Consider the following 25,960-nt stretch of genomic DNA (forward strand, 5'->3'; position numbering starts at 1 on the left):
CCATGCACATATGGGCACTTAATTTACGACAAAGGAGGCAAGAACATACAGTGGAGAAAAGACAGCCTCTTCAATAAGTGGTGCTGGGAAAACTGGACAGCTACATGTAACAGAATGAAATTAGGACACTACCTAACACCATACACAAAAATAAACTCCAAATCATTAAAGACTTAAATGTAAGACCAGACACTATTAAACTCTTAGAGGAAAACATAGGACAAACACTCTTTGACATAAACCACAGCAAGATCTTTTTTGACCCACCTCCTAGAGTAATGGAAATAGAAATAAAAATAAACAAATGGGACCTAATGAAACTTAAAAGCTTTTGCACAGCAAAGGAAACCATAAGTAAGACAAAAAGACAACCCTCAGAATGGGAGAAAATATTTGCAAATGAAACAACAGACAAAGGATTAATCTCCAAAATATACAAACAGCTCATGGAGCTCAATATCAAAAAAACAAACAATCCAGTTAAAAAATGGGCAGAAGACCTAAATAGACATTTCACCAAGGAAGATAAACAGATGGTCAAGAGGCGCATGAAAAGATGCTCAATATCACTAATCATTAGAGAAATGCAAATCAAAACTACAATGAGGTATCACCTCATGCCCGTCAGAATGGCTATCATCAAAAAATCTACAAACAATAAATGCTGGAGAGGGTGTGGAGAAAAGGGAACCCTCTTGCACTGTTGGTGGGAATGTAAATTGATACAGCCACTATGGAGAACAGTATGGAGGTTCCTTAAAAAACTAAAAATAGAACTACCATACGACCCAGCAATCCCACTACTGGCCATATACCCTGAGAAAACCATAATTCAAAAAGAGACATGTACCACAATGTTCATTGCAGCACTATTTACAATAGCCAGGACATGGAACCAACCTAAATGTCCATCAACAGATGAATGGATAAAGAAGATGTGGCACATATATACAATGGAATATTACTCAGCCATAAAAAGAAACGAAATTGAGTTACTTGTAGTGAGGTGAATGGACCTAGAGTCTGTCATACAGAGTGAAGTAAGTCAAAAAGAGAAAAACAAATACTGTATGCTAACGCATATATATATGGAATCTAAAAAAAAAAAAAAAACGGTACTGATGAACCTAGTTGCAGAGCAGGAATAAAGAGGTAGACATAGAAAATGAACTTGAGGACATGGGGTGGGAGGGTGAAGCTGGGGCAAAGTGAGAGTAGCATCAACATATATACACTACCGAATGGGAAGCAGCAGAAGCTGCATAGCACAGGGAAATCGGCTTGGTGCTTTGCGATGACCTAGAGGGGTGGGATAGGGAGGATGGGAGGGAGGCTCAAGAGGGAGGGGATATGGGGACATGTGTATGCACACGGCTGATTCGCTTTGTTGTGCAACAGAAACTAACACAGTATTGTGAAGCAATTATACTCCAATAAAGATCTATTTTTTAAAAAAACATGCAAAGAAGGGAATTAGTGTGCTGGCTGGGGTGATTAATCCTCTCTATCAAGAGGAAATTGGACAGCAACTCTACTATTAATACAATGGAGATAAGGAATGCATTGTCTGGAATACAAGAGATCCCTTAGGGCATCTCTTAGTATTACCATGCTCTTTGATTAAAATCAATGGAAATCTACAACAATCCAATCCAGGTAGGACTAGTAGTGGCCCAGATTCTTCAGGAATGAAGGTTTGGGTCACTCCACCAAGCAAAGAATTACAACCAGCTGAGGTACTTGCTGAAGGCAAAGGGAATACAAAATAGTAGTGGGAAAAGGCTGTTATAAATATCAACTATAACCACATGACCATTTACAGCCTTGTCATAAGTATTTCCTCCTTTTTTCCTTATGAATGTGTAATATATTTGCTTAGTATATATAACAAAAATATTTGCTCAGACTATATATTAATATATATAACAAGTATAACAAATATTGTTTTCTTTCCTCTGTTATTCCCTTGTCACATAACATAGGATGTAACAGATAGTTATTAAGTATTGTTAATTTTACATCTCAGCCTTTAAGTTACAGGATATCAGCCAATCCACAATCCTACACTCAGTCCTCTTAATGCTTTACTTTCTACCTTATTTTTGTCTTCCAACGTGGCACCATTTCCAGTAAAGGCGAACTTTTCTCTGTAGTTTTACTTCCATCTATTGGAAAAGGAAAAGTTCCAAAGCTATTCCTGTGTTCTAGCATGACTGTCTTAGATCCATCAATTACTTCATTTCTCTTTTATCTTCAATCTCTTCCTGCAAACTAACTCGGTCTCAAGTTTCCTCTACCCAGCTCCTATCTTGTCTAAACTGCCATTCTTTTCAACATTATCCTTACTGATGTATTAAATATATTGGTGTAACCATTTTGTAAATTGGTAAAAACCGAAACACTATTAAGCAAAGTAAACAACTTACAATTTTGTTCCTTTTTCTACTGGACATTTCAACTGAACCGTTTTAAAGTTTCGTCTGTATTACAGGCCGTTAACGTCTGATTTCAGAATCATATTAGTCAAGTCTTCACGGAGCTATAATTAGGCAATATTTTCCAACTTAAAGGCCTCTAATTAAAGCCTAAATTCTTATGGTGAATCTTTGGAATTTAACTTGAAAGAGTACAAGCATGATGACTCCATCTATTCTTTATTGTAAACCATCTTCAGTGTCAGCCTACACGTAAATACTGTGAAAATTTCACCTTTTTTATTTTCAGAGTACTCTTTCATTCTTTCTCACCTGTCATTTTCCTTACTCTCCCCCCATTTTTCGGACAACATAAATTTTCGACATGCCACAAAAGCTCATTAAAAAGATATTTGCTAAAGATAACGGATCATCTCTAAATGTATACGGCCACCAGTACAGCCCTTACTTTAATAACCACACGCAAGAGAAAGGCAATCTCATTTAGGAACCCTAGCTCATTTCTTGATGAATGAGCCACGACCTCAAACGATTTCCCTTCAATCCGGATTTTGAGTTCTTTTCCTTACTTTCTTCCCAAATGCTCTTCTACTCGCGTTTCCAAAACTTTCCCATTCACAAGATTTTACCTAAATAAAACTTTCTCGGCCTTTCACAAGTAACCTGACTCGGACAGAACGGATAGAGATGGGAAGGTGGAACTCGTAGAGTCGTAGTCACCTCCAACGCGTCCGCTCCCGGCCGCTTCTCCCGGGAAGCCTCCTGTGACTTACACACGATCCCCAGTGACGCTGCGGTAGCCGCCTCACTCAGCCAGAGGCAGCCGCGCCTGCGCAGCAGCTAGGCTGCGGGTCAGCGAGGTCGTCCCAGCGCGGCCCGGGAGGGAGGAGGCGATTGTGGGCGGAGGACGGTGAGAGGGGAGGGAGGAAAGGAGTGGGGCGGGGCGAAGGGCGGAGGGGCGGGCTTTTCCGGAGGTTCCGACGTCCTTCACTTCCTGTTTGGCGGACCTTCTGAATCCGGGTCAAGGGTGTCCACCTCTTCTCCCCGGCTGATCCGGCACCGTCCGTGACAGCGGCTCCTGACTCAACCCGGGGCGGGTTTCATCCCACGACCTGCCGGAGCCCGGACGCCCACATCTGCCGCAGAACGCGGAGGCGCGCTTCCTCACCCACCGGCTCGCAGCCCCGGCCCCTGAGCACCCACAGCCGCCGGGGGACCCCGCTGGCCCCTCCGAGCTGATGCTGAGAGGGACCGCGGGCCCGGGGCGGCGGCGGAGTGCGGGCCTCTGGCTTCTTAGGCCCATCGCGGGCGGTGCCGGTTCCTACGCGCCCCAGGCTTGCCAACTCCCGCCCGGGCTTGGATGGGCCCGCCTGCCCGATAAATGTGGCTACTGAGGCGGCGGTGGCGGTGGTCGGTCCCGCTGCTGCTGCTGCGCTCCAAGTTCACCTCCGCCCCGGGGCTCTCCTGGCCCACCTCGGGGCCGTGGCCGCCCGCTCCTTCCCTCCTGGGCCGGGCCTTACAGCGTGGCGACAATGGACAAGATCCTGGAGGGCCTGGTGAGTTCTTCGCACCCGCTGCCCCTCAAGCGGGTGATCGTGCGGAAGGTGGTGGAGTCGGCGGAGCATTGGCTGGACGAGGCGCAGTGCGAGGCCATGTTTGACCTGACGACGCGGCTCATCTTGGAGGGCCAGGACCTCTTTCAGCGGCAGGTGGGCCACCAAGTGCTGGAGGCCTACGCGCGCTACCACCGGCCAGAGTTCGAGTCCTTCTTCAACAAGACGTTCGTGCTGGGCCTCCTCCAGCAGGGCTACCACTCGCTGGACAGGAAGGACGTAGCCATCCTGGACTACATTCACAACGGCCTGAAGCTGATCATGAGCTGCCCGTCGGTGCTGGACCTCTTCAGCCTGCTGCAGGTGGAGGTGCTGCGGATGGTGTGCGAGAGGCCGGAGCCGCAGCTTTGCGCCCGACTGAGCGACCTCCTGGCCGACTTCGTGCAGTGCATCCCCAAGGGGAAACTGTCCATCACCTTCTGCCAACAGCTGGTTCGCACGATAGGCCACTTCCAGTGCGTGTCCACCCAGGAGAAGGAGCTGCGGGAATATGTCTCGCAGGTGACAAAAGTGAGTAACTTGCTCCAGAACATCTGGAAGGCCGAGCCCTCCACCTTGCTGCCTTCCCTGCAAGAAGTTTTTGCAAGCATCTCTTCCACAGGTAAGGGTCATGACATTCCGAGCAAATCTCTCTTGGAAATTTAGTGTGTGTCTCTTACGTACACACCGTGTTTGTTTCCCTGCTCTGAAAACATCTTAATGGGAGAGGAGATCTTAACACCTTCATCCAAATTCTTATTCACTGCCCTATTCAGCCTGTCACTTTGGACATTAAAAAACGGGCAGTGTTTCCAGTTTAGAGGTTGAGAACGTCGAGGTCTAAGACCTTTGGCAGCAAACAAGTTGCTTAACTACCCAGCTTCTGCTCAGGTTATGGAATGCTTTGAAGATGACAGCTACTATGTAAAAGCTTCTATTCATTAGTGACTAATGGCCGCATAATAATGTTTACCGTATCATTATTGTACTGTGAGTCTGTCATCTTGCCGTCATGAGTTTTTCCTCAGTTTCTTAATTTTTCCATTTTTTAATTCATGGACTGTGTGCCATTTATTATTAGATTATCCTAGTTAACTGTGTCGTTGTTGAATATTGACATTTTATGTCTTCAGTAGTTTGTGAGAGTAGACACAGGTGGATGAGTGAAGGGAAAGAGTATGAAGGCTTAAATAGGTGTTTTTGCGCTCCAGGTGTCAATAGCCCACGGATCGTGTCCTTAGAAATCCGGGAGGGATCAGGTGGTACTTAGCAGGAAAATGCTTTCTCACCCGGGAATTTTACCTGTATGTTTGCATTCCTTGTTCGGACATGGAGCTTCCAGCTCTGTAAGTTGTGAAACAGTAGATCCAAAACTGTGTTCACTCCCTCTCTGCTTGGTACAGTCGTTCTCTGGCTGTTGTTCGAAATTGAACTTGTGAAGGAGGTATCCTCCTTTTATGTTGAGAATCAGAAATAAGAGTAGAGTTTTAACAGGCTCCATGCTTTCCTAATGAATGAAGTACATTTATGAAAGAATTACCAACTATATATTTGCATTGTCTGAGTTTTGGTTTATTTTTTAATTGTAATTTTTCATGTATTGCCTGTGTTGCTAGAACAGTTTGATTTCCCCAGAACTTTTTCAGCTGTAGCAGTAAAGGTGCTCATCTTGGATTTGCTTAATTTTCATGTAGTTTAAGCAAAGTCCCCCCAAAATTCATCTTAGTTTCTACTTCTTTAAGTGATTTTAAAAATTTTCCCTAGAACAATGTGATGACTACTGTAATTAATAGGGGTAAGTTACTTTGGAGGATCTAAAGTGGGAATTTAAATGATACCTTGCATTTCTTTTCTGACTACTGCTTTACAAATGAGTATTTTAGCACGACAATAACAATATTAAAGAATGCAAGAAAACAAAGTAATTTACGGACTAAATATGGCCATAGTGAAGAATAGTTTTTATGTAGCAGTAGTTCTGTCGAACTACTACTCTTAATCTCTCGTTTCTGCAGTTTCACATTCCTTGTATGTGAGAGTCTACCCATGAGATGGAGTGTAACAGCTGCTTGGTGGAGGGGTGGGAAATTGTTGCTCTCTCTAGACACTCCCCTTGAACCTTGTTGCCATGTTCCTTTTTCTTTTCCATTGAGAAATAGACGCCTCCTTTGAGCCTTCCGTGGCACTGGCAAGCCTTGTGCAGCACATTCCTCTCCAGATGATCACAGTGCTCATCAGGAGCCTTACGACGGACCCCAACGTAAAAGATGCGAGTATGACCCAAGCTCTTTGCAGGTACTTCTTCACAACACCACAGATGGTGATTGTAGATGTGGGAGGAGGAGATATTTTGCTGTATTTTGTGGGTAATGAAAAACTTAGGGAAATGTCTAAACCTGAAATTGTGGAATCAAATATATAAAGACTCTCCAAATTAATTGAAATGAATTGTTTACCTTACTATAGGCTTGACAGGCATCCAGTAACTCACAAATCTGTTTTCAATTCAGCTTTCTAAAATTCCAAAAATATAGCACACATATACACTTACTGTACAGTCAGGAGTTGGTTGGATTATCAATATATTTTACTAATTTCTTTGCTCAGTATTGTTGCCTGCAACCTATTTCCTCCTTCTGGGATCTTTTTTTTTCTAAGTATATACTTTTACTTAGTATATACTTTTACTTTCTCTTTCAACCAGGACCTCTGGGTAACACTTTCTTAGCCTTTATTTGAAATGTGGTTTTTTTCTTGCTTATTCCCAAGTAGATGATTTGGCAAGATACAGAATTCTAATCTGATAGTCATTTTCTCTTAGCATTTTGAAAATAATACTGCATTGTCTTCTGGCATCTATTGTTGCTGATGTGGAGTCTGCAGTCAATTTGATTATCGTTCCTTTGTGAGTTAGGGTCTTCCTAGTTAGGGTCTTCTGGTAATGTTTATGCTTTTCTCTTTACCCTTGATGTTTTGCAGTTTTATTCTTATATTTCTAGGTGTAAACTTAATGTTATTTTTACTTCTCAGAACTCTTGTGCTTTTATTAATTCAATCATTCGTTCTTTCAGCTATTCAAATCACATTTATTGAGCACTTACCATGAGTGCCAAGCAGTGTTTAAAAACCTCATTGAACAAATGGGTAGAAATATCTGTCCTAACGGGCTTCTAGCTGGGGAGGCAGGCAGGCAATATCAGTAACATATTTGAAGAGTTGCATCCTGATCTCAGAGATGCTAAAATGTGGAAAGGTACAGTCATTGGTGTTCTAGTTTAGATTGCAGGACTTTTCTTGCCTTAGTGGTACATAAACTAAGTTTTACATCCTAAAACTGATTTTGTTTTAGATTTCATTAAGTATGGTAAGTAAAATAATTTCTTATGTTGGATAGTGATGAGTGTTTTTGGAAAAAAGTAGATAGGAAAGCAAGAAAGCATGGGGAATGGTTTGCAATTTTAAATAAGATAGATGAGGAAGGCCTCACTGAGAAGGTGACCCTGAAGTAAAGATATGAAGGAAATGAGGGTGCAGACCTTGTGGGGATCTAAGGGGAAGAGCATCAATACTGTCTTACAATTTACTAGTTTTTCCTTCAAAGGTACCCATTTATAGAGATTATTCCAGTTATTGAGTTTCTTTATTTCAATGACTGTATTTTTCTAATTGAGCTTTTCCTATCTTCCTGTTCTTGTTTCATATCTGTCTGGTTTTGTTTTATAATTTTTTTCTATTTTCCTATGTGCACATATATGTGTGTATGCATAGCACATTTAAATAAAATGTAAGGATTTATTTATTTATTTTTGGCTGTGTCAGGTCTTAGTTGTGGTGTGTGGGCTTCTCTCTAGTTGTGGTGTGTGGGGTTTCTCTTCTCTAGTTGTGGCACGTGGGCTCTGTAGTTGTGGCACACAGGCTCTCTAGTTGAGGCGCATGAGCTCAGTAGTTGTGGTGTGCAGGCTTAGTTGCCCTGTGGCATGTGGGATCTTAGTTCCAGAAGAAGACAGGAACCCGCATCCGCTGCATTGTAAGGCAGATTCTTTACCACTGGACCACCTGGGAAGTCCCCTAAAATGTAAGGATTTAGAACAGTGGTTTCTGTGCACCTGTTATAAATTACAGTCATCAGGTAACCTGTAAACTTAAGTATTTATTTTGGGTTCTCAGAAAGCTACATGTGTACAATTCTCGCTCTCTAGCATTTAGTCTTTTTTTCTCTCTTTTTTTTTTCTTATAGTTTATTTATAATGTTCTGTATGGCACTCTTAGTCTTAATTTTTTAACCTCTTCAAAACAACCATAGTGTCCAATTTACGAATTTATTTTTAAGATATATTTGGAAATTAATTTTTACCTATGTTTCTATGGAAAGTTGTGATCCAGTTTCCGTTGCATTTCCAATTTATCTGACGTGATCCTATTTAACTTATAATATACCTGGAGTAATTATTCTTGTATTGCAAATGTAATTGAAAAGAATAGTAATGTTTACTTTTATCACACTCCCACCTTCTACTCCCCCATACTCTACGCTTCCCCACACATAGCACTTGTCATGCTTTACTGTCATTTTCTGTAATCCAAAGAAATGCAAATGCAGATATTGTACAAGAACCAGATAGTAACATTAAAGTATGAAATAGGCCGGGGTAACTGAAATAATAGGGAACGGTACACAAGCATTTTCTAAAAGAGAAAGCTGATCCTCAACTCCAGTTGTCTTGTTATCACAGGGAAATTTGATTTCAGTGTTGCTAATCTGATTTTTCAAAAGGAGACTGAAATCCAGTTTTTATGTGGAGTTTCCTAATTTTTAAAACATTGGAACAAATAAAACTGAAGGCTGGATCTAGCCCTTAAGCTGCTACCTACAATAAAGTGAAAATTGGCTTTATTCTCTACAAATTAAGATTAAATCTATTTTGTGGCCTTTCATAATATTGCCAATTTTAAGATTTTTCAAATTGCATGTACGTTTTTTTGGCTATAGAGAGAAATGGTTTCATTTATTCAACAAATTTGAGCTCCATTTTAATGCAGATCAAAGATTAAAGATTAAAAAACAAAACAACAAGATCGCTGTTCTTAAGCCCACAATCTAACGGAGGAAACAAGATTTATTACAACTACAGCTAACTGTTCTTTAAATAGTAAGAAATTAAATCAGCCTATCAGAGTTAAGTGTCCTTAAAATTCAAATTGTAACCAATACATGGTAGATAAGATTACTGTAGTTAACCATAAAAATAACTGATTCTATAGTGCCTTTGTCTGAGAGGATTGGAGCATATGTAAGTCCAATCAAATTGAAGCAATGCTAGAATATAATTAAAGTGTAGCCAAAGATGCTGCATTATACGCCAGCAGAGCTTAGTTCAGATACCAGTACTACTACTTATTAATTGTGTGACTGTTGAAAATTTCCTAACTTTCCTTATCAGTTTGAGGGCAGAAACCATATTTTACTATTATATTTTTAGCACTTAACACAGTGCCTATTATATAATAGATACTCAAATATTTTTGAATGAGTGGCTTCTAATTTGTGTTACTTCTGACTTGAAGTATCTTTAGGGTGGTTAGGAGATTGGGTACACATGGGATAAGATAAAGACTAGAGGCTTACGAGATGGGAAGCTAGAAATGGAGAGGATGGAGGAAAAGGCTGATTGGGTGATTAGAGATGATGAAAAGCCATGGCCAAGTCGAATTTTGTACTCTGCCCCCCTCACTCTTTACTGATACTCCCCTTAGACCTGAGCTAAAGGGAGTTCTGGCCTCGGGCCCTGTGTGCTAGGGAGCCCAACCTGGTTCTACTCTGGGACTTTGCTCCCCACGGGGAAGAGTCCATACAGCCAAAGAGATGTGCTCACATATACTCCTTCTCTAAACCACATTTTTTTTGTGTACGTATTTATGCTAAAAAAATATATATAATATGTACTCATATGTTTTCTTTTAAACAAACAAAAAACAGTTTTAAAAAGATTTACCGGCATTTTTTTCTTTTTTAATTCAACAATATCTCAGATCTTTCTGTGTTAGATCCCTGTGGATAGATTCATATTGATCTATCTCATCTTTTAAAACTCAACATAATATTTCATAGTATCAATACCATAGTATATTTAGCCATTTCCTTATGATGGACATTTAGATAATTTGCATTTTTTCTGTATCACAAGCAGTGATGCAGTGAATATACTCTTTGTACACAAATGCAAGTGTCTCTAGTTTCTACTTCATGTACTTAGAGTGGCCACAGACTTGTGAAAACAAGGCTAACAATAGCTGAGAGACGTGGAACAGCTGTTAGGGACTACTTTAATGACTTACAACCATCATTGTTGGCCAGAAAAACAAGAAGGGAGATAAAATGTGTGCCGGGAGCAGAGAGAACATACAGATAACTTGTAGTAAAATGAGTTTGAACTTTGGAGCCACTCTTAATGTCTGATGGAACATTTTAATCTTAAGAGCAAAAACCTTAATAAAGGTAACACTCCAGTGTTCATGTATTGATAGATAATTTATAACATATCAATATGAAAGTCCTTTTGACATGTTAGTTGCTCTTTGGGCCCCGTGTTTATGTACTTAGTATTTATATTTTACATTTTGTACAATCAGAGTATTTGTTTATTGCCACATGTGTAAATATTTAGAAGAAAGACATTCACAGTATTTCCAGTGTATTAACTCATTTAACCTTCACATCGGTCCTGTAAAATTTATCCGTAATCTACAGATAAGGAACTGAGACACAAAGAAGTTAAATAACTTACATTAGTATTTAGGGTTCCCCAGCTAATAAATGGTGAATTGAGATTTTTAAACCATATCATTCTGACTTTAAAAACCTGGTTTGTTTTATATTTTTTATTATATAGTCCTCCCATTTGGATTACTGGATCAAATAATATGAACATTTGGCCCAGTTGCTTTCCAAAAGAGTCATAGCAGTCTTTTTCATTGTGGTTGGTGTTTAACATTAAGGATAGTCTCCATCATACCCCATATTACTTTATCTTTATTTCCATTAAACGGGATTGGTACTCAAAAAGAAAAACACTCATTATTACAAAATGAGGCCATTTCAGTATTTACACATGTGGTGCCCTTTTATCTATTTGAAGTTTCTTTTTGTTGTCTTTGTATGTAAGATTTTGAAAGGGATGAAGAGACCTGTTTCACAATTCAAAATATAGTCTTTTTTAACACTGCATTTCATATTTAGACTGTAATCACCAGAAAGGAGAAATTTTGGTTCGTATCTGTATGTCTCAGTTCAGATAGCCATATTTTTGTTTTTTTGATATTTATTTATTTATTTATTGGCTGCATCTGGTCTTAGTTGCGGCACATGGGCTCTTCATTGCAGTGCACGGGCTTCTCTCTAGTTGTGGTGTAGGCTCGGTAGCTGTGGCGTGTGGGCTCAGTAGTTGCAGCACTCGGGCTTAGTTGCCCCGCAGCATGTGGGATCTTAGTTCCCTAACCAGGGATTGAACCAGTGTCTCCTGCATTGAAAGACAGATTCTTAACCACTGTACCACCAGGAAAGTCCCAGATAGCCGTATTTTAACTGTTCTCCTTAGAGTAAATTTGCCTAATAAATTATTGATACCACTATATAGCATGTTTAAAACTTTGCATTTATGCAAAATGATTGTTTATCAGAAATTCTTTTTATGCAAATATGTTATATAAGAAACTGTCAGCTTACAAGATTGGAAACTCCTTGAGTTCTAGCACCCATAATAGTCATTTCTACATCTTGAATAGTACTTTTCACAAGCAAGCTCAGTTTACTTGAGTCACAAAGTGAGTGATTATAACTCCTGTTATTCTTAACTAAATAATGTTAAAGATATTTTCAATGCTGATAGTTTTGTTTTCCTTCAATTTTCAGAATGATTGACTGGCTGTCCTGGCCGTTGGCTCAGCATGTAGACACATGGGTGATTGCACTCCTGAAAGGACTGGCGGCTGTCCAGAAGTTTACTATTTTGATAGATGTTACTTTACTGAAGATAGAACTAGTAAGTGGGAGTGTATAAATCTATGGGAACATATGGACCCATATAATAAGTCTTTTCATCTTTGGGTTGTCCCCTTTAAAGTGTCTAATTTTGAATATGGTCTTGTTTTTGGTTTTCTTTTGAATGGGCTTTAGAAATTTAAAATGCTGCTTAAGATTAGGTAATTAAAATAATTTTGCTGTTTTCAGATATTTATTATGAAAACAAATTCCTCCCGTTATCTCTTGAATCCCAACTAATCAAACTTTTACCACCGTTATTCTGCCAAAGCTGTCTTTGACACCAGTGCTTTCCAGTGTTGCTTAACTCAGGAGTTATTTCTCAAGCCCTCTCTCGCTGACCTGTTAGTCATTTGACATAGTTGATCACTCCCTCTTGAAACACTTTCCTGCCTTAGTTTCCAGGACATTATACTCTCCTGATTTTTGTCCTAGTTCCCTGGCTTCTCAGTCTCCTGTAGTGGACCTTTCTAACTTTAGATTGCCTTAGAATCGCATCTCTGGTTCACTTTCTTCTCAGTCCATACTTATAGCGACGCGTGGCTTTAAATAATGTCTCTAAGTTAATGACTGCCAGGTTTATATTTCTAGTCCATTATTCTCCCATGGACTCCATATTCACTTATCCAGCTTAGACAGTTGGATCTCAAGTTCAACTTATCCACAATCTAACCCCTGATTTTTCCCTCCCAGACCTGGTCTTCCCCATCTTAAATGACTGCTTCATCCTTCTACATGCTCAGGCCCAAAACCTTGAAGCTATTCTTGTCTCTTTTCATTCTCTCTCAGCCCATATCTTACAAATCCTGTTGACTCCACCTTTAAAATATATCCCGAATTCTACCACTTTTAACCAGCTACATCACTACCACCCTGGTCCAAAGTAATCATCACCCCTTGCTATATTGATTGCAGTAGCCTTGCAGCTCCTGCCCTTGGTCCTCTTCAGGTGTCACACAAGGTCCTACCTGATCTGGCCCACTGCTAGCTACTTCTCTCATCCGGTCTCCCACTATTATTGCCTCCGTCTCTGTGCTTTACTTACACTGCCCTCGTTGTTATATCTCTAGTCCACCAGGGTGGAGGCCTCAGGGCCTTTGCTCTGCTTATTACGCTCTTCTCCCAGTTATCTGTCAGACTTACTCTCATTCCTTTCAGTTTTTTGAAGTCAGGTATCACCTTTATCACGATGCATTTTTTAAATTCCGTATATAAAATAGCAGATCTTTTTGCCACTCAGCACTCCCTCTTCAACATACCCTGCTTTCATAGCATTTCTCTCCCATGTTACTTTTTATTGTCTCTACTCACCCTCTAGACAGTAAGCCCTATAAGATCAGAGATTTCTTTTTTTTTTTATCTACCATTGTATCTCCAGTACTTAGAATAGTGCCAAGCAGCAGTAGGTGGTCAATAAGTATTTGCTGAATGAATTGAATGAATAAAGGACCAGGGAGCTATCACCTTGTAAACATGGTTTGACAGATTTTTATTTGATCAGGGAGTTTTCAGAGTTGGTTAGGTCATTATATTCTCTTGATCTCTGTCATATTATTTCCCAACTTTCTCCCATTCCCAGAATTTAATAACATATGTTATGACAGAACTTCTCAGGAAAGGGGATATTCACACAAATAATTTTTGGCCCTAGGAAAATAACCACTGATTGGATTAATTATTTCCCTACCAACTCTTAAAGTGGATGTCTTATCTTTTCTGCAGGTTTTTAATCGGCTTTGGTTTCCTCTTGTGAGACCTGGTGCTCTCACAGTTCTTTCTCACATGCTGCTGAGTTTTCAGCATTCTCCAGAGGCGTTCCATTTGGTAAGTTATGACACAAGCTTTCTACACCGAAAAGACTTGTTTTAAAATTTCAATTTAATATTGAGTCACATTTGTATTTGTGAAAAGATTGTAGGTTGGTCCTAAATCCTTAACTATTTTCGTGTAGCTTTATGATTCCTTTTAAAATTGAGATTGTGAGATTTCCTTCCAAAGAGTATGTTTTTAGAATGTTTTGGGTCTCACCAAAATTGCTCCACTTGCAATCACAACCAGCAATTGAAAGTTAAAAGTTACTCTTGTACATGAGAGATGTCACATGTCAGTGTCACTGTTGGTTGTCTGTTGCACAGGTGAACAGTGTAGGAGAAAAATGGTTTAAAACCACTGACTGCTTTAGAATTTCAGAAGCATGAAACCATAAGTCTTTGTTTTGTTGCCCCAGAATTAGGGCTTTTCATTCTCTTTCAGCCCATATCCTACAAATTCTGTTGATTCCACCTTTAAAATATAACCAGAATCCTACCACTTTTAACTACAGCAGCTACATCACTGCTTTTGATTTGATTTGATTTTGATTATTTGATTATCAGTTATTGCAGGTAAAAAATGACAAAATGTTATTTTAGGAACCTGTCCATTTTTCTACCTAGGGGATCACAGGAAAGCAGTGGTTTATGTGGTTACTTGCTTCCTCCAAGGTCTGATCCTCAGTTTTACAGGACTAGAAACTCATTATCAACACACCCACAATGTTAAAATCTTAGGAATACGGACCCACCACAAACGAATTCAAAGGAGACTGATAAAGTGCAGAATTTCAGTTGTTGATTGTCAGCTAGAAATGTAACTAGCCTCAGAGAATTATATACTCACATAGGCTACTTGGTGCCTCATTTCCAAAATCTTCAGGCTTAATAGAAGTAAACCTTACTAACAAGTAATTACATTATACATTATCTCTTAGGGTGAGTGATTTCTGCAGTTCATTGCCCTAATTGGTGAGCTTGATCATCAGTTCATAACCTTATATCCATTACACAAACAAAACTCAAACTTGAGCTAATACAGCAGCTATACTAGCAAAATCTTCCAAGGGAAAAAAAACAACTATTTTCCCCTGTCTTCAGGCATGATCATGTATAGGCCATTTGAGAAAAGGTTTATTTTCAGAATTTCTGGGAAGGAAATCATCCATTCTAATATTTATTGCTCTCCATACATTCCTTAATCTCTCTGAAAAGTCACTTTTGCTGTACTCTAAACCTATTTCTTTGCTCAATTTTTTAAAAGATAGAAGATATCTCCTTACCTTGTATTGCTTTTTTTTTCCTGAAAAAAGTAATTGAAATGGCAAATGGTTGACTTTGAAATATTTGGCTACTGAAATAAGTAAATATTAAATCATTTATTTAAAGAACAGTTAGATCTAAAGTAGAAAATTGTGATCTGGCCTAGTGAAATCTAAAAACAAAGACCTAATAAGTCTCTACATTCTGTGTGTAGCCTGACCTGCTACTCAACTAAAATTAACTTGGGCATTTAGTAGTGGATCATGTGGTAGTTAAATCACCTATAACTCTAAATAACTCAGCGAAGGACTCAGGTTTAGGAGTTGCTAAGAATGAACAATAATCTGGAATCACCAGCATCATTATTCATTGTATTATACATTTAGAATATTTTAGAGCAAACTGAGATTGAAATTATAGTGTGTGTTATTATGGACCAAGTTGCTTTTCGTATGCTTTTTATAAGTGGGAAAAAATTTTTAAACAAGAGAAAATATCAAAGCTTCTAATTAAATAAGTTATACACATTTTCTCAAATAGTAACTTAAGTTTAATGAGTATCACAATAATGTCTGCAAATATTTAGATTTGCTCATTCAGGAAAAAAAATCAACTTTCAGATATTTAGAAGGTAATAACCTGCTTGGATGTCTATCTATATGCTTGTGAAGAACTTAGTCTTATTTCCACATCAGTGATCATTTTGACCACATAGGCTGTAGTAGTAGACAATTATGTATATTATCTCACTGCAGAGATCCAATCTACACTAGGAAGATTGTACGCTAGCTTTTAGAAGATTTGGTATTTGTAAATCAAACAATCATTTAAAAACTTCTTTCCTCTTCTCTTCCATCTCTGTCTCTCCTGTCACCTCTGAGGAAACAATATTTTGGATTTCTGACTATTTTAGCAAGAGAGTATCTGATAGATATGGCTTTATGGAGCAAAATTATAATTCAGATTTGCTTTGAAATGTAGAGATGATAGCAGTAGAGTGAACCATTAGGAACTGGTAGTTTTATGGTCAGATTAATACCTTTGTTGGAGGTAAGATGAAAGAAAGTGGTGCAAAAGCTAAAGTGTGATTTAAGACCTCAAAGCATAAGAGTAAAACCAGAGACAGCAGAATGAGAATAGCAGTGTTAATTTAAGAATATGATTTTCTTTCTACAGGAAGGAAGGGAGTTGATTGGGATATAACTATAATTGTTGTCACTGCTGTTTGATGATAAGTCCATAGAGCTATACCTTCACTTTTATCACGAGTTAGTAACCAAAAAAATGTTCTACACTGCTTTTTATTTCGTTCATTTGGCTACTTTGAGAATAGTCTGAAGAAGGGCAAAGGTGGAAACAGGGAGACCAGTTGGGAGGTTTTGCATGAATTGAGGCAAGAGGTGATTGTCAGTTGAAATAAGAAAAGTTCTAGATGGTATATATGGTGTGTGCCATGACATATTATATGTTATATTATATGAAGTGATATACAGCAAGCAGTGTCTTTCACTGGACAGTGGGACAGAGACTTTTTCTTTTACTTCATACAAGTTTGTATTGTTAGATTTTTTTTTTTTTACAATAAGTATAATTCATTTACAACAAAATTAAACTTTTACAGAAAGATAATATAACAATATAGGAAGTTAGTGAAATTACCTGCAATCTCACTACACTACAATTTTTATGTTTTCCATCACGATGTTTTTTTCCCTATATATTTTAACAAGGTTGTATTTATATTTGTAATCTTTATGCAGTTTTTGTATCCTTCTTTTAAAATTTAACATTACATAATAAATATTTTCCCATGTTGCTACACAGAAAAGTTCTTCAAGTAGAAAATAAGAAGATGCTTTTTACATGTGAACTGTAAATATGTAGTATCAAATTATAATTAATAATTAGTTGAGACAAGTATAGCACTGTACTAATGGAATGAGCCATTGCTGCAAAATAGAATTTATTTTATTTTGTTAATAACCTCTTAAATATGTGATTGGCTCTGTATTGACTTTTTATCCTAATTTTATAATGAAAGGACATTGTTGTGCTTATTATCAGTATTAATAGTTTTCTACATATTTATGAGCAATGAGCATTTTAGATTTCGCTTTCATTTTTAACCCCAATTCCTTAAAAATAAGAGAAACTTCTAATTCACTTTCATCTTAGAACTGTCTCTTCTTTTTGGAGGTGGGCATGGGGATTGTTAGCAAGGATAACCATGCTTACATAAGACACCGTCCCTAAAATAGAGGTAGTCCCTTATCTTAAAGAGAGGTACTGCTGTAGCCTGAGCTGTCATTTTATTTTTATTTATTTATTTATTTTTTATGACTGTGTTGGGTCTTTGCACGCGGGCTTTCTCTGGTTGCGGCGAGCAGGGGCTACTCTTCGTTGGGGTGAGCGGGCTTCTCATTGCGGTGGCTTCTCTTGTTGCAGAGCACGGGCTCTAGGCACGCGGGCTTCAGTAGTTGTGGCTCATGGGCTCTAGAGCGCAGGCTCAGTAGTTGTGGCACACGGGCTTGGTTGCTCCATAGCATGTGGGATCTTCCCGGACCAGGGCTTGAACCTGTGTCCCCTGCATTGACAGGAGGATTCTTATCGACTGCGCCACCGGGGAGGTCTGATCTGTAATTTTAGTTACATGCAATAAATTATCTTGAAGGTTTTTTGAAGTAGACTTTAATGTCTACTTAATGTCTAATTACACTCCGTATAATTCTTTCAAGTGAAAAATCTAAAATTCACACTAGATGGAGCTCTTAAGCTAATTCTGGGTTTATCTTTTAAAACTTTCTCCCTACTGAACAATCTGGTAAATATAATAGCCCTAACATTTTTCAACTTAAGCCATTTTTTAGAATGGCGGCAGTGACTAAGGCTCCTATTTTGTACCTTAATTTGTTTGTACCTTAGTTTTAGATGGAGTAGAAGAATGAGGAGAGGGGTCTTATATGGAATTACAATTATATGTGATTTAAACATATTCTAGAAATGTTTAGCTTCATAACTTTTTTAGAAAAAGGCAGTGACTAAACATACAGAAAAGCATTTGCTGATCGTGTAACATTTGCTTCCATTTGTAGGCTAGAGGATTTGTTGACAATTTGTATAAATAGAGGAATGTTTGTCTTCTTTTCTGTTCAGATTGTTCCTCATGTAGTTAATTTGGTTCACTCCTTCAAAAGTGATGGTCTGCCTTCCAGTACAACCTTCCTAGTGCAATTAACAGAACTGATACACTGTATGATGTATCATTATTCTGGATTTCCAGATCTCTACGAACCTATCCTGGAAGCAATAAAGGTATGATAATAGTTGCACCAGTATTTGCGGAGCTGCAGCCCATGATGTGATAGATGAATGTGGTGAAACAGTCCTATAAGCAGCTATTCATTTTACTATTTTATGGAAATATGCCTTTTATATGTAATAAAATATGCAGCTGGAATCAAGGTTCATTAATTTTTAGGGAGTAATCTCTTATTTACTATAACTAATCTAAATTAATAACCATATTTCTTCAGTTCTACAATGCCAACAATGATAAGGTGTACCTGTAAATTTGTAATACCTTTGGGGGAGATTTGTTTTAAAAAATGCTACATTAAGTTAATACATACATCAGAGTTGCATCCCAATATCAGAAATGTTAAAATATGTAAGATACATCTTAGAATCAAGGAAAGACAGTTTAATAAAATATTTGACTTATGTTTCTTCTGTTTTTTATTTCATTTTTGCTATGGATTGTTCATGAATGTCCATATTTCTTAGAATCTTTACTTGAATATTTGCGAACATACTGGTTTTCAACTTGGTATAGATAACTGGATCTAAAAAGCGTTGATTCTGTTTGTCTTGAAAATGGGTCACAATAAGCACACTTTCTTCTTAGTAGATTTATTGCGTGATCAGGGTAGAGCAAAAGAATTGAAGAACTTGCCTCAGCTAGGTGTATTCAGAAGTTATTAGAAATCATTTCTATTAACAGTGTTCCTTTTTGAGATCTGAAATAAAATATAAGGTCTCATTATCTGTACTTCTTATGTATCTGAAGTGAATTCAGAGCGTGCTCTTTTTACCGTAGAGTTAGCTAAATCAAACTGAGCCCAGAACACAAGGCTGTTCGGCAATTAATGTGTACTACTGGTATGACAGTTTGACACTTCTGAAGTAAATGTCTTTATGTATAAAAGGGTTTCTTTGTTTGTTTTTTTTGTTTTTTTTTTTACTTATTTTTTTGAATTTTAGAACTTTATTTTTTTACACAGCAGGTTCTTATTAGTTACCCATTTCATACATATTAGTGTATACACGTCAATCCCAATCTCCCAGTTCATCCCACCACCACCACCCCCCGCCACTTTCCCCTCTTGGTGTCCATACATTTGTTCTCTACATCTGTGTCTCTATTTCTGCCCTGCAAACTGGTTTTTGTCATGGATTTGATAGTAATGTTAATCTCTTTCTGCAGTGTCGCTGTGTCCATAGATGAAAGCTATTGCTGTTGTTAAATGTCATTCTTCACTGCTGAATGTTGAAAACTCTGATAACTGAAATAGGCTCAGAAGAATCAAGGATCTCCCTCTTAAACCAAGGGAAGCACTTTCCATTAGCTGTCAGCAACAACAACAACAAAATCAAATCCAAAGATTAAAGTTCCTTCAGAAAATGTTTTCTGAGGTCTAAGTACCTTCGATGGTAATAGTCCGAAAAAGCCTGAATGATTTTACCAACTTTCCTTATTCTCCAGTGCTCTACTCATGCTTGAAACCACTTACACTTAAAATTTTATCTCGTATGTCGCAAAGCAAGGAAGAAACTGTATCCTGTAATAATTTTTCTATATGGTTAAACATGAGATTGAGTTTTGTTTCTTAAAGTCAGAGGTCATTGTGCTTAGATACTTTCATTTTTCATTCCCTGATTACTTTGAGCTTTTATTTCTAAGGGTTAATACTGGGTAAATATTAGTATTCAATGAAAAGGAGATATTATTTTCACTACAAAATTTGAAAGCAAATTGTTTGTTAAGCTTATTCAATTGTGTACTAATTTAAGTCCTCATTCTATAGCCTTTGAATAGCACTGCAGTATACTCTCTGATGTCAGAGGTTTATTTTGAAAACATTTTGCTGGCAAATAGGTAATATAAATAGTTCAAATGTGACTTGAATTTCTGGTTCTTGAGTATTCCTCAGCTTGATAAACTCTACCTTAGGAGATACTTATTCATTTTAGGAGATAATTATTTTTGCCATGTAGTGTAATTCGATTTTTTGATGACTGCTCAAGTATTATCAGTGATTTCCAAACTAAGTGGGAGAAAACAAAGGTTAAATGTCAGTGGAAGAATCTTCCTTATGGTGTTAACTTAATAACAAAAAATAGTTTATATTTTTACACTACTTTTCCTCTTTATGATCTACAGGATTTTCCTAAGCCCAGTGAAGAGAAGATTAAACTGATTCTCAGTCAAAGTGCCTGGACTTCTCAATCCAATTCTTTGGCATCTTGCTTGTCTAGACTTTCTGGAAAATCTGAAACTGGGAAAACTGGTCTTATTAATCTAGGGAATACCTGTTATATGAACAGTGTTATACAAGCATTGTTTATGGCCACAGAGTAAGTTTAAATTTGAGCTTTTTTGTTTGTTTGTTTTCATTTTAACTGTAGAAATTGATGCATGCTAATGAAATGTAAGATGGTGGGATTATCTTCACATTATTTCTTATATATTGCAGAAATATTCATATTTTCATATAATTACCTTATTCAGAAATGAATTGCTTTTACTGCTCAGGAACTTTTAAAATGTTAACTTATATAAATTCTACTTCATGTTTATATTATATATTGCATTTAGAGTCTTTTGAATTAACTCCGAGTTGATATTTATTAATGTAACAGAGGGATTGATTGAGCTTATTTCAGAATTTAAGGGTCCTCAAGTACTAATTTGTTATTATCCTGTTTTTTTTAACCTGTGTATCTTTTTTTTTTTTTTAATTTATTTATGGCCGTTTTGGGTCTTCGTTTCTGTGCGAGGGCTTTCTCTAGTTGCAGCAAGCGGGGGCCACTCTTCATCGCGGTGCGCAGGCCTCTCATTATCGCGGCCTCTCGTTGCGGAGCACAGGCTCCAGACGCGCAGGCTCAGTAATTGTGGCTCACGGGCCTAGTTGCTCCGCGGCATGTGGGATCTTCCCAGATCAAGGCTTGAACCCGTGTCCCCTGCACTGGCAGGCAGATTCTCAACCACTGCGCCACCAGGGAAGCCCCTAACCTGTGTATCTTTTAAGGTGGTCATGTTTTTTCTGCTTATAGATACTTTGCTGTTTTATCAGATCAATAACTCCTTTGTTGCTGTTAAGGAAATTCAAGCTCTGCTTCCCACCCCAAGTTGATAGATACTGAACAACTGTATAAACAGACATGTTTCTTTGCCATCTTACAGATTTACTTTCAAATTCATTTTCTTTTGCAGCCAAGCAAATAGGAAATCAGAGGTTGTTAGCTATGTGAATACAATCTGTAAAGGTACAAAGTAACGATAAACTTTTCCTGAAGGCAGAAGCATGGTTGAATTTTCTCTTCTGTACCATTAGAGTATTCATGGGACTTGACCAAAGATGTTTACAAATTGAGTTCTAAGCCTTTGTAAGTTTTTATGCCTACCTAGAGGAACCATAAACTAAAAGGTAAAGAGTTTAGCTTTATTTTCTTTTCTGGCCTCAGAATATACTATCAACACTAAGGTGTTTTTCATTTGGTCTGGTGTTTTCTTTTGTCTTTTGGTTTGTTTGTATTTGGGATTTTTTTTTTGTTTTTTAAGAAAATGTATACTCTTAGACACAAGTGATACTAGGCATAAAGCTAAAGTAATCCATGTCTCACCACCAGAGGTCATCTAATCCAGCCGTCTCATTTTACAGATGATAGAGAAAGCAGAGACCCAAAGCAGTTATAACTGGCAACCACAATTCAAAGAGCACATCTTATTGTACAGTGGCCAATACTATCTCAGAATAAGCAGACAGGATATTTTATTTCTTTGGTAATATGTAAATTCTTTGTGGTTTAAAAAAAATAAATCTAGAAGTACATAAAATAAAAATCAGACATTCCCATCCCCAAAGGTAATTTGTTAACAGTTTTGCTTGTATTGTTCCAAACCTATTTTTTGTACAGAGATAAGATTTATCTAGTACAAGAACAAATGAATTGTTTTTTTAAAAATATGTTTATGAAGGATCCTATTTATATATTCTTTTCCAGCCACTTGTTTTTTTTCTTTTAATGATTTGTGTTGGAAAGAGTCCCACGTTAGTGCAAATGACAGAACTGTGTCATTCTGAGTAAATAGGTGTACCATGATTGATTTAATCATATTCCTACTGATGAATATTAGATTGTTTTGCTTATAATTAATATCTTTCTGCCCATATGCAGTTATAGAGGATATTCTTTGAATAGGGTGTGCCAAATTGCTCCCAGAAAGGCTATAGCATTTGAACTTGCATACTAATACATGATTGTACCTATGACCCCATGCCTTTAGCAGTACTTGATATAATCAGTCTTTAAAAATTTTTCCAATCTGGAGGAAAATGTGTATTGCTGACCATTACAGAGTTTTTCCCTCTCTAGTTTTCTTTGTTCATTTGTGTTTCTTTTTTGAATAACCTATTCTTTCCATTGTGCACCTTTCTGTTGGGTCCTTTTCTTTTTCATACTGATTTATATATACTGTGGATGATAATCCTTTGTTGCATGCTTTCTTCCAGTCAGTATGATTCAAATCTGTGGAGTGTTTTGTTTGCAATTTTTTTTATTTTATGTAGTCAAATCTGCTATTTATCATTTATAGTGTCTGAATTTTAGGAAGCCTTCCCCTCTAAACTCCTTCCCCGCCTGTTTTTTTCTTTTAAATACTTCAGTAGTTTTGTATTTTACATTTAGCCCATTACTCCTCTGTGGCATTTGTGATGATGTGAAGTCTTAACCTAATTCCATTTTTTTCCAAATGGATACCCATTTGTTCCTATACTGTTTTTTGTATAGCTTCTTCTTTTCCCATCTGGCACTAGTACCACACTCTTTAAATCACTCTAACTTCATAGTAGTTTTGATGACGGCATATTTTTTTATTTCATGCAGATTTGAAAGAATTTAAAGGTTGTTTACTTAAGTTATTAGTTAATAGCTTAATCTATTTCTTTTTTTTTTTAAATTAATTTATTTATTTGGTTGCACCGGGTCTTATTTATTTATTTATTTTTATATTTTTTTTTAATTTTTGGCTGTGTTGGGTCGTCGTTTCTGTGCGAGGGCTTTCCTCAGTTGCGGCAAGCGGGGCCCACTCTTCATCGCGGCGCGCGGGCCTCTCACTATCGCGGCCTCTCTTGTTGCGGAGCACAGGCTCCAGACGTGCAGGCCCAGCAGCCGCGGCTCACGGGCCCAGCCGCTCCGCGGCACGCAGGGTCCTCCCAGACCAGGGCTCGAACCCGCGCACCCTGCATTAGCAGGCAGATTCTCAACCACTGCGCCACCAGGGAAGCCCCAGCTTAATCTATTTCTATTTGCTAATCCAGAAGATAGGAATAATGTGTGACTGCACGTGGCCATTGCCAGGCCACGTAGTAAGAGTTCAATTACCGTCATTCTCTTCCTTCTTCACTACATTGTAGGCAGTAACTTTGCCAGGTAAAGGGCTTTCAGGTAAGTGAAATTTTACTTTGAGGATAATAAGTTCTTGAACTAACTTCTCTTTAGCTTTTAAAAGAATGCATCGTGTGTATACATGTATACAAAAATTATATTTTATTATCTTTCAGTTTCAGGAGACAAGTATTATCTTTAAATCTAAATGGGTGCAATTCATTAATGAAAAAATTACAGCATCTTTTTGCCTTTTTGGCTCATACACAGGTGAGTGTGTGTGTAATGTGTATATGTTAATTGCATTGAAAGTCTTCTTTAAACTTCACATTATACCAAACTTGGTGAACCTTTTTAGCTGATGAAATAATATATATCCTCCCAACACAACAAATCCACATAGAAATCTAAAAAGATACTGCCTAAAATCAGGATATGCTCTAAGTTTTTATTTCTCCCTTCTGCTTTACATTCTTGTAGATGAATATTTTACTGACTCATTATACTGATTATTATAGATAAAATCTGATTTTCTATCCAAAAATAAAGCTCCTTCATGAAGAAATCGTTAAAAATGAATCTTTAATGTTAAGTTTATAGATACTAATCGGTAGATCTTCACAGTAATGAACAATTAAAAATGAACAATTAAAATAATTTTGTGGCATCTTGGCTTCTTTTTTCTCCCATTTCTAATATATGTACCCTTTAATTATGACTAAACTTCTAAGCTGTAGAACTTAATGGATAAACTGTTTACCTATTAAGTTCTAGAGCTTAACATTTTGTGATGATCATTTATGTCCACAGATTATTCCAAGGAAATGAGTTTATGCTAATGGCAAGAACATCACATAGTAAACAGACATTTATCGAGAGACACAATATGCAGTCTGATAAACATTCAAAAAGGAACCCTTATGCTCGAGGAACTTATACTTTAAGTTTTGAATGATACATACGAATAATATATATCATTTATAAAGAATACATATTATTTTCTGGTTATACTCTGATTGTCTTAGTTTCACAGAGGTCTAAAGGAGCAGGTAGTTACAGCCAGAAGAGAGGATAGATTCAGAATCGGTGGAATTGAGTTGATAGGAATGGTTTGTTTCCTGTCTACAAGTGGAGAAATATCTCAAGTATAACTTCTTAAATGGAAAGAATCAAGACAAGATTGACGTATGAGATGATTAGTGATGGCCTATGAGATACTCAAAGGATCATTTATACTATTTTCTATCTGGGGGAAATATGTTCACAAATTAAATTTAACATCTCAGGACCAAGGGAGATGAAATCTCCTCCCTGCAACTCCCAAACATTGTTTTCTAGTAAATGGATTTATGCACTTGCTTTATCACTAGTCTGTATTTACTGTATACTGTATAGAGTCGGCCCTTGAACATCACAGGTCTGAACTGCAGGGGCCCACTTACACATGGATTTTTTTCAATAAATATGTACTATAGTACTACATAATCCATGGTGGTTTGAGTCAGCAGATGCGGAACCACAGATACGTGAACAGATACACAGTATATCTTTACAGTATAACTTTTCAGTATTCTGTAAAGTTTTTGACTAAGCAGAAGGTCGGCACCCCAACCCCTATGTTGTTCATTGGTCAGCTGTATAGTATATATGTATGTGTGTATCTCTGCGTATACATGTAGATATAAATACATTATATATACTATATTAACTTATTAAGTTAGAACTATTGGGAAAAAATTTTAGGAGGCTTCCAAACTCCCAACAAAAGACGAAAGGAATTAACAAGAGAACCTAATTAAAGTTTTGTCATAGTTGAGACCGTATCTGATAGCAGCCTGACAAGGACTGTTTTAGGTAGATTTTCCCTATATAATTTAAAAGGCTTTTCTTCTTATAATTAATAAAACTAACATTTATTGAGCATTTAAATTTGTCTAGCTCCTGTGCTAAGTGGTTTACATATATTATCTCTTGATCCTCAAAATCAATCTATGAGGTAATAAGGTAGCATACCCATTTTACAGGTGAAGAAATGGGACTTACATTACTTGCTTTCATGGTCATGAAAACAAACAGCAAGATTGGAATGTAAACCAAATGATTCTGGAACCCATGTTCAACCAGTCCACCAAATTCCTTTCCTTCAAAAATGCC

The 25,960-nt window shown here is 37.4% G+C and overlaps 1 protein-coding gene across 2 annotated transcripts in view; it reads left to right on the forward strand.

The window, feature by feature from the left end:
* Positions 1-3,193: 3,193 nt before the first annotated feature.
* The window catches only part of USP38 (ubiquitin specific peptidase 38), a 32,646-nt gene continuing 9,879 nt past the window's right edge, over positions 3,194-25,960 (forward strand). The window contains exons 1-7 of one of the 2 annotated variants that reach the window (XM_036852613.1): positions 3,194-4,649; positions 6,181-6,322; positions 11,937-12,066; positions 13,788-13,889; positions 18,293-18,451; positions 20,580-20,773; positions 23,983-24,076. In XM_036852613.1, the coding sequence (XP_036708508.1) occupies positions 3,968-4,649; positions 6,181-6,322; positions 11,937-12,066; positions 13,788-13,889; positions 18,293-18,451; positions 20,580-20,773; positions 23,983-24,076 (1,503 nt within the window). In that variant the 5' untranslated portion in view covers positions 3,194-3,967. The remainder of the gene's footprint in view (positions 4,650-6,180; positions 6,323-11,936; positions 12,067-13,787; positions 13,890-18,292; positions 18,452-20,579; positions 20,774-23,982; positions 24,077-25,960) is intronic. The other variant, XM_036852614.1, reaches the window with a different exon arrangement.

Source organism: Balaenoptera musculus, chromosome 5, assembly GCF_009873245.2.
Source record: "Balaenoptera musculus isolate JJ_BM4_2016_0621 chromosome 5, mBalMus1.pri.v3, whole genome shotgun sequence".
NCBI lineage: Eukaryota > Metazoa > Chordata > Mammalia > Artiodactyla > Balaenopteridae > Balaenoptera > Balaenoptera musculus.